This window comes from Sprattus sprattus (assembly GCF_963457725.1).
Source record: "Sprattus sprattus genome assembly, chromosome: 15".
NCBI lineage: Eukaryota > Metazoa > Chordata > Actinopteri > Clupeiformes > Clupeidae > Sprattus > Sprattus sprattus.
In genome coordinates this window covers 7238842-7256511 of record NC_137913.1, presented here as the reverse complement: position 1 = coordinate 7256511, position 17670 = coordinate 7238842, and the positions used below count along the sequence as shown (strand labels likewise).

At 41.7% G+C, this 17670-nt stretch overlaps 2 protein-coding genes across 2 annotated transcripts; both read right to left on the bottom strand.

The window, feature by feature from the left end:
- Positions 1-1039: 1039 nt before the first annotated feature.
- On the bottom strand, positions 1040-10155 carry p2rx7 (purinergic receptor P2X, ligand-gated ion channel, 7; the record flags this gene model as incomplete). The annotated part of the gene is given in 14 exon segments (XM_080852829.1): positions 1040-1694; positions 3095-3202; positions 3558-3659; positions 4898-4963; positions 5053-5143; positions 5232-5368; positions 5560-5701; positions 5795-5875; positions 7002-7098; positions 7912-7984; positions 8289-8360; positions 8463-8610; positions 9961-10106; positions 10108-10155. Coding segments are annotated over 14 exon segments (1836 nt in total). The 3' UTR covers positions 1040-1169.
- A 6669-nt stretch (positions 10156-16824) lies between these two features.
- LOC308376588 (high mobility group protein B1-like) lies at positions 16825-17430 on the bottom strand (the record flags this gene model as incomplete). The annotated part of the gene is made up of 1 exon (XM_080852972.1): positions 16825-17430. Exon 1 carries the CDS (start codon positions 17404-17406, stop codon positions 16825-16827), a length of 582 nt encoding a protein of 193 aa, XP_080709098.1. The 5' UTR covers positions 17407-17430.
- Positions 17431-17670: the final 240 nt, after the last annotated feature.

Sequence of the window (17670 nt, the reverse complement as noted above, 5' to 3'; positions counted from 1 at the left end):
CATAGGCTAGAGTAAAAACTTTATTTCAGTATCTAACATCAGATGGATATACAGTATATTGAATACATTTGAATACAAACAGGCTTAGACAAGGCTTACGGCTAGGGCTATAGCCTGTAAGGGCTCAGGTCCCAGTATCTGCATTCAGCATTAATGCAACGTCATGGTTAGGGTGAGTAGAAAGATGGCAGGTAAGTTCATGAATGACTTATTGCTTGTAGAGTGTCTAAATAATCTGGGGTGCCAATCATCTATAAGTATTCCTTCTGATCTGTGTGAAGAAAAACTTATTTGTAAACTAACGTCAATGTCAATGTACATTCAGAAGCGCAACACACTAAGATATTAGAAGTCCAGTGCTACTGTATTACACTAAGATATTAGAAGTCCAGTGCTACTGTATTACACTAAGATATTAGAAGTCCAGTGCTACTGTATTACACTAAGATATTAGAAGTCCAGTGCTACTGTATTACACTAAGATATTAGAAGTGCAGTGCTACTGTATTACACTAAGATATTAGAAGTGCAGTGCTACTGTAACACACTTAGATATTAGAAGTGCAGTGCTACTGTAACACACTTAGATATTAGAAGCGCAGTGCTACTGTTACACACTTAGACATTAGAAGTCCAGTGCTACTGTTACACACTTAGATATTATATATGCTGTATTATCACCCTGGCTTCATACAAATTAACAGACATCAAACAACTGATGCCACTGGAATAACTGTGGTTAACCTAACCCTAGCCCCAACAGACACCACTGGAATAACTTCCTTGTGAATGAAACCAAACCAATAAGCAGGGTTAGGGTTAGGCTGTAGAGAGGGTGATGGTAGATGGTAGGGTTTATTAAGGGTTCATTCATGTTTATGCTCATGTTCTGCTACTTTTTCTGAATTCCCTTTAGCAATCCACAAGCGGAAACATGTTTCAGTAAAGTAAAGCCATTTTTGTCCTGGGTGCACAAGGCAAAAGAATAGCATACTTAAAGGCAATATAATTACATACTTAAAGGACATGCAAAGTCCTTGTACTCCACTCAGTGGCATTCAAGTAAATGTATTTGGATCCTACCTGACAGAAGGACACTTAGATGTATTAAGGCGAACGAGATTAGTCCAAACGAAAAAACAAGCTTGTGTCTTTCTAGTGCCGACACCCTAGCTGGGTCGGAGGGCATGGCGAAGCCCGAGGCCGCTGTACTGGCCGTCAGGGCTGGGGTACTCCGCTCTGACCCTGGCCACACAGCAGCTGGGCATGACGGGCTTGGCCTCCTGGGGCAGAGCTGCTCCAAACTGCCAGCTGATGTACTGGGCATAGGCCTCATGGCGCAGGTGGGCCTCCTCGTGCAGCTCCGCCAGGGGGCTCCTGTAGAGCAGCATGGTCTCCAGTGTGTGGCGGCTCAGCACCAGGGAGGGGAAGAGAGGGGAAGAGGTGAGGCAGCGCCCCCGCCCCCGTCTGCAGCACAGCTGTTCCTCCAGCAGGTCAGAGGGGGGGCAGCAGCCACATTGGCACCACGAGGGGCAGTTGCCCCGGGGCATCTCCAGGAGAGGAGTGCCTGAGCTCTGCCCCTTTCCTCCGTCAGCCTCAGCTCTGGGCTCTCCCGACCCGTTCTGGGCAAGCATGTCCGGTTTGGCTGGTGTCTGCAGCGCACTGATCATGGCCTTGAAGCTTGTAGAGTCATCCTGTGAGGGAGAACAACCACGAACAGTTATGAAGACTTTATAGTCATTTAACAATCCTCATCCCTGCCTTATAATTGTGGGATAAAGCAATATATACTGTAGTATCATATAATAAGAGTCATAATGAAAACATAAATAGTAATTGCAATAAACTTCATATCACTGAATGTTTGGCAGAGTCTTGTGATATTATTTTGATCACTCAATCAATCAATTTATGTATTTGATCAAGAGCAACAGTGTACATTCATGAACATTAAAATGTAAATGCACCCAATTATAGACAAAAGGCTAGTTTCCATTGGCAGTCCCCCTGCCAGAGTGAAAAAAGGCTATACAACCTTAGAAAAGGCATTAACATATCAAACATAACATTGACAATATATCAAAAATAAAATCCCAATATACAAGCTCCACTTAGTAAGTAGAAGAGAAAGAACAAAGTGGTAAACAAAAATATTTCTACTGCTTACCCACTACTAAACACATTTTTGGTTATTTATAATCCATGTTTTGAGAATTATTTTAAAGCAGTTAAATGAGGTTGATTCTCTACTGTTCTGTGGGAGATGGTTCTATTCCCGGGCTGACCTAACTGAGAAGACCGACTGTCCAAATACACTTTTTTTAAGGAATTTCACAGCCTCCTCTTGCTGCCCCTCGAGTAGCAGTGGCTGCTGCTGTTCTAAACTTGAATAGGCTGCATAGTGGTGGTGGTGGTGGTGGTGGGGGGGCTTTTAAACATTAGGATTTTAAACATTAAACAGCAGTTCTTAAATGTGATCAGGTTGTCCCAACTTAAAAGTCTGGACTTATGGAGGACTGAACAGTGATGGTGTGATTTAGGTTTTTTGTCAAGTATTTTGAAAGCCTGCTTTTACAGAGACATGACTGGTTTAAGGGTAGTGGAGTTGGCAGTAGACCAGGTGGTTAAGCAGTAGTTAATGTGAGATGATATCAGCGAGAACATGTACATTTTAGCCGCCTCGGTGGACATGTGATTTCTAAGATGCCTTAAGTTGGCCAAGGTGGATTTTAAATGTTTGCATTGCATTTGCATATTGATAGTGGCGATGTTGTCTATTAGGATACTACATTGATAGTGCTGATGTTGCCACCTCATTGGGATTTAGTCTGATGTCAGTTTAAAGGGATTCCTTGGAATTGCTCTTGTTTGGCTTTAAACCTCAACTAATCAACCTTGGCCTTGCTCTGCCCAGTTAGTGCATTTGACCACATCTTCCGAAGCGTTTCTTTTTGTGCAACAATGTGCAAGCGTCTGACGTTTCCAACTGCTGTTTTCACTGTCAAACTAGGGGCTATTGTGTTACAAAGACAGATTTTTTTTGGCAGTCAAATCGGTTTCTTCTCACTCAACCATCATTACTGTTCATGCTTACCTTCCGCTGGTGAAATGAAATGGGCTTTACTTTCTGTAAACTTTTCTTTTTGGACCTCTTCACCAACCGTACTTTGTCCTCATCCACAAAAGAGACGCCAAGCAAACACTTAGGGCAGACAATAAACCCAGTGTTCAGTGGTCAGACCACATTTCCATCCCACTACCAGACAGCCCGCATGCAAATGTATGTGTGTGTGTGTGTGTGTGTGTGTGTGTGTGTGTGTTTGTCTCTGTGTGTATATGTGTGTAGATCTTATGCCATCCAACTACCAGACAGCCCACATGCAAATGTGTGTGTGTCTGTGTGTGTCTGTGTGTGTGTGTGTGTGTGTGTGTGTGTGTGTGTGTGTGTGTGTGTGTGTGTGTGTGTGTGTGTGTGTGTATTTCTGTGTGTGTGTGTGTGTGTGTGTGTCTGTGTGTGTGTGTCTGTTTGTGTGTGTGTGTGGGGGGGGGGTTATCACCTCCTGTTGATCCTGAATGGACTCAAACTTCCTTTCTGAGTAGTGTTTGGCCTCTCTGGAGTAGCATCTGCTCCCAATGAGCCAGTCTAGGAATACAGTGGTCTGACACACACAGCACAGTCACATACATATGACACAAACACAGTCACACACATATGACACAAACACAGTCACATACATATGACACAAACACACCACAGTCACATTCATATGACACAAACACAGTCAGAAACATACATATGACGAAAACACAGTCACATACATATGACACAAACACACCACAGTCACATTCATATGACACAAACACAGTCAGAAACATACATATGACGAAAACACAGTCAGATACACATGACACAAACACAGTCACATACAGTACACATGACACAAACACAGTCACATACATTTGACACAAACACAGCACAGTCACATACATATGACACAAACACAGTCAGATACATATGACACAAACACAGTCAGAAACATATGACACAAACACAGTCAGAAACATACATATGACGAAAACACAGTCAGATACACATGACACAAACACAGTCACATACATATGACACAAACACAGTCACATACAGTACACATGACACAAACACAGTCACATACATTTGACACAAACACAGCACAGTCACATACATATGACACAAACACAGTCACATACATATGACACAAACACAGTCAGAAACATATGACACAAACACAGTCAGAAACATATGACACAAACACAGTCACATACATATGACACACACACAGTCGCATACATATGACACAAACACAGTCACATACATATGACACAATCACAGTCACATACATATGACACAAACATGATCACATACAGTACACATGACACAAAAGAGCACAGTCAAAGAGCAGATGTAATGTGGGACATGACATGACAACATCAGTGTAGTTGGTCAATGCCTAACTTTCTTCAAATTCTGGGTGAATATTCACGAGGACCTCATAAAAGTAAATGGCTATACCAAACATTAAGTAATCAGACCAGGGAAAACTTTTGCTCTGACAAAACCGGTTTGAACAAAATAATATCCACTTCCTTTAGAAAACCTAAATGCATACACATTTATTGGCTTACAAAGTCATAATTATAGGTTGCTTTACAGTACATTATTTTGGAGATGGATAGATTATAGATTAAGCAAAATAAAAAATGGTAAAATTAGAAAAACGTCGTTTTTAGATGCACTCTCCTTTCAAAACGCTGTATCTCACAATAAACTTCTGTGACACTGGACTGATTTTGTCATGACAACAATTACGACACAGGACAGGATATAAAGTTATACTGAGTAACAGTCAAAACTGCCTACCAGTGCATAGTACGATAGTGTTGATCCGATATAGATGACAAGCTGTATTACACTGAACCTCCCAGCCTATGAAAAGCACAGCAATAGATCAGTCACTGATTGCCATGACTACTGATTCAGTTATGGCGGGAAAGCATTAGATGTGCCAAGCTCACCTTGCCAAACACCATGACATCAAACCGGATCCCAAAAGCTTTGTACAAGGTCCGGTGCTCAATGCTATTCTCTGTGTAGTACCTTGCAAACCTGGCAACATTGTTTCAGCTCAAATTAATCTTGCACTTTTAAAACACAGATCTGTCACAACTCTCCATTATGGGTGGGGGTTACCTGCCTAAAGTTCAGCCCAGGGTATAGGGTTCTATTGCTCTCCTTCTCGTCCAATCGTCTGAACGAGTACTTGGGCAAACACCTGTGGAACAATGGGTTCAGATCGCACTCCCAGTTGATCTGGACCCCAATCAGACCACCCTAGGAATAGAGAGAGCAACACGTCCAAGGGAATAATCAAGTAATGTACCTTTAATCACCGCTATGCCAGTGTTGAACATACCTACCCCTATAACTGCACAACCAACAGCTGTATGCATGAAATAAACGCCTAACTAAAACTTTGTAAGAGCTAAAAGAGCATAAAACAGAAAAGAAAGAAAAAGCGGAACCTCTACTGCCATCTCTGTGAAGTTCTCCTTTGCCTGAGTCACGATGTCTCCCAAGCGGAAGATGGGACAGTACGGGTGGGTTCGTCGGTTAAAGATGCAGCTCTTCAGGTAGGTATCTGTCATTTCCGGCAGGATATTCCTTCTGTTGAAGGAATTGTTGAAGACGAAGAATGTTTGTATAAGAACAGTATCTTACTTCATTATGTGGATAAAAGCTGAATTTAATGGAGTGTACCTTATATAATTAAAAGCTGGAAATCGGATGTTGTTCTTGATCAGGACAGTGAAGTTTTCTGCTGATGCCAGTAGAGCAGGCCTAAAAAAGTAGGAGGTGCCTCTTAATTACCACCATTTAACCCATCCTGTAATCTCATGACACTGACATTTAACCCAGCCTGTAATCTCATAACACTGCCATTCAACCCAGCCGATAATCTCATGACAATGCCATTTAACCCATTCGGTAATCTCATAACACTGGCATTTAAGGCATCCTGTAATCTCATAAAACTGCCATTCAACCCATCCTGTAATCTCATAACACTTCGATTTAACCCAGCCTGTAATCTCATAACACTGCCATTTAACCCATCCTGTAATCTCATAACACTGCCATTTATATATTGCTATAGAAATAAAATCCATTTTATTATTATTATTATTATTATTATTATTATTATTATTATTATTTAACCCAGTCTTTAATCCAATATCACTGGGGGTCAGAGAGGATGGGAAGGCAAAACAGAAGGCCATGGTTTCATATCATGTTCGAGGCAACAGAGGAAGTGTGCCTTTAAAAGTTCCTCAAATCTGCCTGGAGGGATTACACAACAGTCCACCATCAGCAAGATGTCATGATAAAACACATAATTTAAGAAAAAACAATGCTGTATGTTTTCCTGCCCAGAGTTAAGTCTCATTTTAGAATCCCCTGGGATTCTAAAGCTGTCACCAGTCACAGATTCTTAGGAGCCCTAGTGTTAATATGCTGTGAGAAGTAAAACAAGGCTAAGAAATGGAGTAAACATTGAAAAATCCGGATGTTTCACTTCATGCAAGCCGATGACTATCGTGTATGTTGACAGGGTGAGAGGGATGACTGCTGTGGTACTGCACCTTGGCAGGTGACTATCGTGTATGTTGACAGGATGAGAGGGATAGATAGATAGATAGATAGATAGATAGATAGACAGACAGACAGACAGACAGACAGACAGACAGACAGACAGACAGACAGACAGACAGACAGACAGACAGACAGACAGACAGACAGACAGACAGACAGATAGATAGATAGATAGATAGATAGATAGATAGATAGATAGATAGATAGATAGATAGATAGATAGATAGATACAACTTTATTGCCACACAACAATGTTGGTGGTATTCTTTTGTCAGAAGTAGCTCAGAGAGGGATGACTGCTGTGGTACTGCACCTTGGAGGGTGTTGTCTCTTCTCAACGGGGCACCACGCGGCAACCTCACAGGTCTTCCTGGTTACATCATATTTCACACATACACCTGTCTGCACACCTGTGGCGGCAAGACAACACCACAGAGAAATCAACAACTTGAATGTGTGTGCAAGTGTGTCTTGATTAAGTTGGAATTGATGGACATGAGTATGAGTGCAGGTTAGAGCCGCAACCAACGACTATTTTGATTGTGGGTTCATCATCGATTTATATTCTGTGTCTGTGATGAGACGAGAGTCACCAGGAGTTTTGCCTGATTTCCTAATAACCTACATAATGCACATAGCATTGCTGGATACATGGCATGAGCAACTTTTTGTTTTCAGGTTGTATAAACAAAGATTTAAAGTTTAGGCCAAGACAAACTATTTGATTGATTAAGTGGATTCGTTGTTGAAGTCCTCGTGCAGGTATTTGTTGATTCTTCCTGACCAACACTGCTGAGTTGCCTCTTTCAAAGGGTCTGGAAACCTAGGTAACCTATCTTAAGGGAAACCTTAACCTCAGAGGAACCTTATTTAAGGGAAACCTTAACTCCAGGGGAACCTTACTTAAGGGGAACCCTAACACTGGGGGAACCTTACTTAAGAGGAACCCTAACACTGGGGGAACCTAACTTAAGAGGAACGCTATCTCCAGGGTAACCAAATATAAGGGGAACCATAACCCTAGGTGAACCTAACCCTAGGGGAACCTAATTTAAGGGGAACCTAACTTAAGGGGAACCTAACTTAGGGGGAACCTAACTTAAGGGGAACCCTTACCCTAGGAGAACCTAACTTAAGGGGAACTTAACCCCAGAGGAACCTAACTTAAGGGAAACCCTAACACTAGGGGAACCTAACCCTAGGAGAACCCTAACACTAGGTACCATGGCTGCGCTGGTCCCAGTAGCCCATCTCACAGTCTTTATCTGAGCGGCACAGCCTCCCGTCCTGGGGTGTCTGTAGTGGACAGAAACACAAACATGTTTCTCCTGCACAGCTCTTGGAATAGGCATGGTCATGCAGAGGACATCATTCAGCAGACAATACATACATATACAAAACAAACATATACAATACATACATTTACAATACATACATACATACATCATTTACCTCTGGGAATAGGCATGGTCATGCAGAGGACATTATTCAGCAGACAATACATACATATACAATACAATACATACATATACAATACATACAGTACATACACATGTTTACAATACATACATACATATACAATACATACACTACTATTTACCTCTGGGCATTTGCTCTGCTTCTGTTGCTTCGTGGCAAGGACATTGGTGACCACAAAAAATGAGTTCTTCCCCTGCAAATGGTGATACTTTTATGAGCGCTTGGTTGTGTGATGTGGTTTAAGAGAGAATGAGTAGAGGACACCAAGTGAAGTGAGTGGAGGACACCAGGTTACCTGGGAAGGGCCGCTATGGTCCACCACATCCCAGACCACATCACCGATGCCAGGCATGCTAGTCTGCGCCACCCCCTTCACCTTGGTGGTGACCGAGCTGACGACCAAGTCGTATGCCTGGTATTCTTGGTTCCAAAACAGCATGAAGCTGGAACAAGGAAGTGGGAAGGTGGCTGTCAACTGGTGTACAAGGGTCACAGTTTCCTCACGAAACTAGGCTTCTTTACCAACAAGGTATAGCTTGTGAAAAATTACAACGGGGCAGGTTGCTGTTTTTTTTGTAAATTATTACATTGTTTGATGCTGTAGAATGCATAAGGAGAGTGAATGAGAGTTGCAAAAGACAGAGAGATGCCGAGGGGAAGAGAGAGAGAGAGAGCAAGAGAGAGAGAGAGAGAGAGAGAGAGAGAGAGGAAGTGCATCTCTGAGGGCAGAGATTTGAACAAAAAGTGAAATGACCAGGGCTAATGACACTGCAAAACCATAAGCCTACAAAACTGACTCTCTCTCTGCTTCTATACACACTTTTTAACAATAGGAGGTTATTCAGCAGAAATTACTCTTTCTTGGCGAATGGAATAGTCCAAACTCATTTTAAGTTTGTTTTTTAAATTATTGTTCTATGTTGTTTTTCCAAAGTCAGGCTTAGGCTCGAACTGTTCCAAAAGCCTAGTAACGCCAGTGGCAACCAAGGCCAAGGGAGCGTGAACCTAGCAACACCAGTGGCAACCAATTGTTTTGGCGCTTAATAAATAAAATGGAATTTAATTGATTTGAAAATTGATATATAATGACATGAAATGTTTCATGAATTATAGTTCAAGTGTGTATTGTTACAAAGGAGGATGCTTGGCTTCGCCACTGGCGGCAACACTGTCGCAAGGAGGGCTTACCAACATACCCAGATGGCAAAAGGCCAATAGACCACTGTTAGCCCACTGGGGACAGAGCTGGCGCTCTGCTGACCTTTTGTTCATCAGTTTATGGTGGTCCACACTGGTGAGTTACAGACGGCCCATCCTTTTGCCACTTGCTTTAAAAACATATTTTCATACATGTATGCTTCTTCATTAATTTCCACCAACCCTTATCATTTAACATTTTCACGTTGACAGCCGTCCATTGTCTGACATAGACTATGCCGAGGATATTATTAAGAAAAGCCAGGAATTGGTAATATTTTATGTTTTTTTTTCTTCATGTCCACGCCCAGTTGAATTTAAGATGATGGTGGTCAAAGAGCGGAACAGAAGTGGCCAGTGGAGTGCTGACCAATATCCATCGATGGACCGATATGCTTGCTTGCTATCTGGGGAGTAGCCTATATGTCTGTGACAGTAAAGTGGTTACAGTATAGTGTTGCTTAAGCATTCGCTATAAAATAGCTGCACGTTTTAACTTTGTAGGCTACATAATGCAGTTTGTTGTCAAGTAACCTGAGCCTAATGCGTGGGCGTTATTAGTCAAGATCGTAAATATCAACGGTTCACAGACTTACCAAATAAACATCAAAATAATTCCGTTAGTCATCCATTTCATCGATCCGAGTCTAACACTTTTTATTTTCACGAGTTTGTGAGTTTCATATTCGCACAGATTGAGTAGACAGCAAGGCATGGTGGAGGAGGGAGCTCTCTCTCTGTCTCAAGACTCTACTACTCCTCTCCAGGGTGGTCACATGGTCCGACCACATTCTCTTGCTCACAGCTGGTCGACCAATTGAAGATATCTACATACTGTATTCTTAAATCTCTGTCTTTGACCGGAAAACCATGGTTCGTTCTAACATTTACATAACCTGCAGTTTAAAAATAAATGCTTGTTCTCAACGCAAATAAACTCCAAGGGACCAAAAATCCCAGCAAGGGCGTCTTTTATTTTTAGTTTTGTGCCCGCTCTGCATGGCACAAGCTATGAACTTTAACGGTTACTCTCTACTTAACTGCAAGCCTCTGATAACATCAAATGTAGCCTACTCCAGTGTCCAATCTAGACTCAAGACATGTTCTCAGATGCATTTTGTTAACTTATTCAAAGCACTCTACTTTTTATTTTTTAAATGATTGCTGTTTCATTTATTTATCTAATCTGGTCTTTCAGCTTAATTTTTAATATTTGATGGTCTTTTATAATGCACTTTACTGTTTTAAATCTGTTATTTTTCTATCTTCTTTTATATGCTCATATGTCTATCTAAATTGATGCTATGTCCTAATTCCAATATTACTGATTAAGAATGATTTTTCAATGTCTTCGGTTCCATCCTGTTGCTTAGTCTAGTTTGCTTCATCCTTCAGGTTTATCTTTGGTTGGGTACAGACACACGACTCCAAACTTTGAATGGTAAATGATGTGTAGTGGATACATATCCATTGCCTTATCTTAACATTTTAATCCACAGAAAGCCTGAGAGAATTTGAATAGTGAAATTCTATTTAAACTGCAACTATGAAGGGAAAAACGTCTATTTGCATTTTTAAAAGTGTGCGCTCCAAGTAGCTGTGGCTTTCCTCCACTGACTGAGGCAATCTCATTGACCAATGATCGATATGTTACTGTATGTGTTGCATTATAATACATGCATCAAACATAATACATTCTGATGATGATCATGCCTAACTGTGTTGTACTGGAAGTGCTGAATTATTTGTTTGCTTATTATTCATTGTTTATTATTTGAATGCCATTGTGCATTCTACTATACCTGTGTAAATTGTCATCACAGCTCAAACCCAACTAACACACAATTGAAAATGGTTCAAAACCTCAGGCTAGATAGATAAGAGAGCCGTGGGTCAGTTCAGTTGTTTTGATGTGTGAAGGCAACATTTGGTTTAGATGTAAGATAACAAAATTTTAAGAGAGTTTGGTTTTAACATGGAAGTTTGTAAAGATGGCTGTGCAGTTATATTTGTGTTTAGAGTTTTGGTAAATGGAGTATGATTTTAAAAAATGTGGCTTGGTAATCAACAAATCAAGAGCCCACTGCATAATCAGGTTTTGAAGTTGGATAGCTAGGTCAGTGTGGGAAAATACAATACGTTTTAGAGGAGGGTGTGGGAGACATGTATTGATTTAAAAACATGGATTGCACCTGTTCCACAAGATCTCTCAATGGCCAGTTCCCAGGCCTGCAAAAGCGAGGTCAGGGCTGAACTGAATCAGCTGATTCTGTACTCAGGGCTGAACTGAATTAGCCGGTTCTGTACTCTTTATGAACTAGAGAGAGGGACAGAAAGATACAGAGAGAGGTGCACTTTTGGAAATAATTAATTGTAAGGTTCTGTTTAGCAATATTTTGTCTATGATTTAGATTTTTTTAAATAATGCATGGCCTGTTTTAGTGTATATGTGTTTAACTATCTATTTGTTTATTTGGTGTCTATGTGTTTATCTGTCTCTCTCTCTATTTGTTTTAGTGTATATTTGTGTTTATCTATCTCTCTCTCTCTCTATTTGTTTTAGTGTATCTATAGGAAGTCTATCTGTTTGTGTGTGTCTATGTGTTTAAATATATCTCTCTCTCTATTTGTTTAAATGTGTCTGTGAGTTTAAATATCTATCTCTCTATCTATCTATTTGTTTTTGTGTTAATCTATCTATTTACCTCAACTGGAAAGCACTTTGGTGTCCTGTTGTTTTTAAATGTGCTATATATATATGAATTGATTTGGCTTCTCTACACCAGGTTGTAGGGCTAAATGGGAAGCGAAATTCAGCCTTTTAGTAACAAACTGTACTGCGTAGATGTGGTAACAGTGATGACTTAAAATCAGCATTTTAGTGGCAGTAATGACTTAAATTCTAAAGTTTTAGTGGCAGTCATGACTTCAATTCTAAAGCTTTAGTGGCAGTCATGACTTAAATTCAGCATTTTAGTGGCAAACTGCACATAGATGTCAGAGCTAGTAGTGATGGATAGTAAATCCAAATCTCTCTCCGTCTGCCGGAAAGCTTAAACATGAATGTAGTTAGGTCTCTCATCAGTGGCAATGATCTTAACCACAAAACTAGTTCAAGACTGACCACAAAACCACTAAGAGCCTGTGTGGTGAGCTGAACACGACACAAGAGCCCAAACCCGTGTGCCAATCAATTATTCATTCTCATCATACAGTTCAAAGGCTTCACTATTATCATTGCACACGTATGCCATGTGTATTTGCCATCCAGACTAATTTGCGTTTTCAAATTCTTCTGGGGCAACTTGATACTCTCATGAATGTCTTCTCAGCATCAGGCAGGCAGACATGAGGCACTGATTTAAATACATGTAGAACAGCAAGCAGACTGATTTAAATACATGTAGAACAGCAAGCAGACTGATGTAAATACATGGAGAACAGCCCCAGTCTGTATAAGATGCAGCGGGCCCTGCAGACTGGCAGACTGACCCAGTGCTGAGAGGGAAGCAGGACTGGCAGACTGACCCAGGGCTGAGAGGGAAGGAGGACTGGCAGACTGACCCAGGGCTGAGAGGGAAGGAGGACTGGCAGACTGACCCAGGGCTGAGAGGCAAGCAGGACCTGAGGGTGGAATGGCGTCTGGTTTCGGAGTCTCTGAGTTGGCCTTAATGGGCGCGCCGTTGTGTGCTGGGATCCTGCTGAACACCTCCAACCTCATCCTCACGCTGCTTCAGATGTGGAGCAGTAGGAAGGCGCTGGCGGTGAGCGCCGTCATCTGCTCCATCTCGTACGGTAACGTGCTCCTGGCCCTCGCTTGCCTGGCCGTCATGCTGCTGACATCTACTGAGACCACCATCATCAATGGTGAGGTTAACCCTCTCTTCAATGCTGCCTTGTTCTTCTGGATGAACAGCTGCTTTGTGAGCTTCTGGTCCATCGCCTGGCTGAGTGTGTTTTACTGTGTGACGGTGGTCAGCTTCTCCGTGGAGTGGCTCAAGGCACTGAAGAGGAGCATCTCCTCTCTCACCGGCGCCGCCCTGCTGGTTACTCTCATCGGCTCCTGGCTCCTGTTTAGCCCCTTTTTTACCCTGCGACTCTACATCGTCCAGCTGAACACCACCGATGTCACCAATGCCAGCGCCTCTCAGAACCAGAGCTACTCTGTCAGCATCATCTTTGACCCCTGGATCGACTCGATTCTCTACACGGCCACCTTCATCTTCCTGCTCTGCCCGCTCCCTCTGATGGTGATGCTGCCCACCTCCCTGCGCTTGGTGCTGCACCTGTGGCGCCACATGCTTGCCCTCCGCAGGAACCAGACGCAGGTCCAGAGCTCGGACTCCTACCTGCTGGTGTGCAAGCTCACCGTGTCCCTGGTGGGCGTCTACGTCATCACCCTGCTTATTGTGTCTATCTTCTTCATCTCAAGGCTCCTAAGTCGGGCGGTCATGTCCTATGACGTCATCATGCTGGGCTGCACCTTCTACTGTGTGGCGTCGGGGGGGCTTGTGACGGCTTCCAACCGCCATCTGAAGGAGAAACTGCGCTGTGGGGCGTGTTGGACGGATCCCCCAGACCCAGTCAGCAAAGACCAGACCAGGGACACAGCTGTAGCATGATGTAGGAATTGAACTGTAACAGCATAGAGCTATTTATAGGGTTATTTTAATACATTTCATTATAAAAGTACTGTATATTGTAATAAGTACATATGACTGCTGTTTATTGCATCATGTAATGACATTATGTAATACAATTTTTTTTAGTGTCAATGCTAATAAAGATGTTTTTCTCATTGGTAATGGAGTATTATGCATTCGAAGCTAGTCCATCATCGCTTTAGTTCGTGTGGATATGGTTTCAGGGACTTAGATCGTGTGGATATGGGTTCAGGGACTTAGATCGTGTGGATATGGGTCGAGGCTCTAGACCATTTGCTTGTGTTGATGTTCACAGAAGTCTTATTTGAGTAGTGAGAGTGTACTGTAGGCCTTTACACACACACACACACACACACACACACACACACCTGTACTGTTGGCCTTTACACACACACTCACACCACCGAGTCAATTTGGATCCAATTGTTTCACACTCACAAAAGTTGTATTGAACCTGTCTTAGTACTGTTTAATTAACATAGTGTGTGGAATTCCATTGTTTCTGAATTTCACTGTTATTTACAGTATTTACCAAACCCTGCCCCTTTAAATGCACCTGTTATTTATGAACCAAACCCTACCCCTTTAAATGCACCTGTCATAAAATAAAACATGTAGAGGCTAATCCAGTCATTAACTGTTTTAATTAGCATAGTGTGTAGAGTTAAATAACTAATAAACATAGTGTGTACAGTTACAGAACTTATAAAAGAGGACATGGTGTGTAGTTACAGAACTAATACAAATAGCGTGTACAGTTACAGAACTCATTAACATAGCGCGTACAGTTACAGAACTATTAAACATAGCGTGTACAGTTACAGAAGGCAAGGCAAGGCAATTTAATTTATATAGCGCATTTCATGTGCAACTCATTAACACAGTGTGTAGAGTGACAGAACTAATAAAAGAGGACATATAAGTAGATCAAATCAACTTATCTACAACTCTAGCTCTAGCTGAACTCTAACTCAATGTTTTGTTGCAAATTAGTGGAATGATTTCCATGGTTACCCTTAGGTACACTGTTTTGGGCATTAGCTATATTTGCCTGCCATCGCATTTGCCTTCCATTTGGTTATGTTAGGTATTTATTTACTATATATACGTAAGTTCAATAATACCAGAACAATAGCAATTCTACAACACAAAACAGCTTGAGGGCTTTGCCATGTATGGAGACCTTCATCAGTTGAAGAGTTTCTTCAGCCTGGGCTTTAGGAAGTCCAGCATGCCGTTGTCTTCAAAGACCTGCAGTAGGGCGTGAGTGTTCATGAGGATCTGATGAGCCTCGTCAAACAGACACTCACCAACCTCCTGCTCCCCCCTGTCTCTCCATGTCGACAGGACAGGGACTGAATACCTTTTTGTTTTGAGATTTAGTACATTTTTTTCTTGAAATCAGGGGCGTAGCAAGACATTTAAAATTGGGTGTGCCTTTGGGATGTAAGGTGTGGCAAAAGCAAACCAAAGCTAAGCAAAATTATCTGAAGATCAACCATAACAGTTGTTCTACCTCAGCAACAGCTACTACATCTCCGGACTTGAATGGAGGTTTGGCGACGTCTTCTGCCGCATCTTCCTCTTCCTGGTGTGTCCCTGAACCGTTTCAGTGCGGTGTGTCATCATGATTAGTGTGTCTTCATGATATTTGTGTCTTTATGATATGTGTGTCTTCATGATGTGTGTGTCTTTTAAGTGTGTCTTCCTTGTTTGTCCCCCTGGCTCTGATCCTTGTCTTTTCGCTCCGCATGGAACATGGAACATGGTTTCACTTCCTCCATGTTTACAATCCAATAGCTAACGCTCGGTCGATATGTTACGGCCTCAGTCTGATAATTTACCTGCATGACCTCACTCTCGGTTAGTAAGTAGTTATTATTGGCATTATTATTGGCATCACAATTACTGTTATTATTTTGGAAATAAACAACCATTTTGCACCGTTCACCTCCCTATGTCTGCATGATTTGACCTCCATATTGATTTAAATGCATTTTCTTGAATTCTAGTGGTTTCAAATGTATCAGATACAGAATGGGCACCCAAAAGTTAGTAGGAAATTACACCTTAAGTGTTTTTCTACTGTGTTTGGTTTCAACGTGAGGCACTTTTGAATATTATTGGCGGCCATCTTGGATTTGACCTCTACCAGGCCTCAGAGGTCAAATCTGACTTCCCTCCAAATCTGAAAATGAACCTCATGGTATAACCTAACTATGGTAGAAGTTTCATGTTTCTTTCAAAAAGTGCACAATTCCCCTTGATTTGAGGGCTTAACTGCTGTACTAAATAGCTAACAACAGGTTTTCCCATGGTCAGGTGTCAGAGGTCAAACTGTCAACATACTTTTGATGAATCTCAAGGAACTTAAAGGAACATTTATTTCAGACACATTCTTGCAATAAGAGTGGTATTCAGTGAACAGTTATAAGGATCTTATGATGGCAAATACTAATAAAAAATAAAAAAATATAAGAAATATGATAAATGTACTACCAATCTACATACACCAGATATTGTGCTGTGCACCTTTGGGGGAAAAAGTTAGCTACTTCCATTGTTTAAATCCTCTCCCTAAAACGGCTTTAGGCAAGAACTACCAATAAGAAATAAAAATAGGACTAAAGACACACAGTGTTAACTTTACCAAAGGAGAATAACCCTGTACATCTTAAAAAACGTTTAATATACACAGCCTAACATATCTTATTCCTGTTGTACTTTAAGAGGTGAAAGTGTGTACAATTGGGTTTAATGGCATCAACAGGAACCCAGGCTATATCAGTAGCGGATCTACAAGAATTCGTCGTCATCATCATCATCGTCGTCTTCATCCTCCTCATCATCATTGTCATCTCCATCCTTTTTGGACAAACCTGCTATTTCTTTTGTACGATATGCAGCAATATCCTTCTCATACTTCTCCTTCAGTTTAGCAGCCTTCTTTTCATAGGGCTCTTTAACATCACCAGCAGAGCTTTTCCACAACTCCCCAAGCTTCTTCCTGATGTCTCCAGGAGTCAGACCAGGATTTTCCGCCTTGATCTTAGGGCGGATGTCCGGGCAGAAGAGGAAAAATGCCTTTGCTGGTTTTTTTGGGGCATTGGGGTCCTTACACCGTCTCTTCTCCTCACCCTTAGGTGGGATGTAATTTTTCATTTCACTCTCATAGCGGACCTTATCCTGTTGAGCCATGTCCTCAAACTTCCTCTTTTCTTGGGCAGACATTGCCTTCCATTGCTCAGAGCATTTCTTGGAAAATCCAGAGCAATTCACGGACGCATCAGGGTGTTGCTTCTGGTCCTCCCTGGAAGTCTGCACAAAGTAGGAATATGAGGACCTTTTTCTTCGTGGCTTCCTTGGATCTTTACCCATCTTGTCAACCTTGTCCGTGGCAGACGTTCTTTCCTTGGCTAGATAATGGGGACCAACAAAACGTTATAACACAGTCTAGAATGAGCATGTGTCATTGAAGGGTTCAGTAAGAATTGTGAAATTTTGATGAATGCTGAATTTTGTATGTAACGGTCTGTAACAGTAGATTCGTGTCTACCACTAGTCCGTCTTCTTACGAAATAATTCAGCGTTCATCACAATTTCACATTTGCACATTCACATCATACTGAACCGTTTAATGAC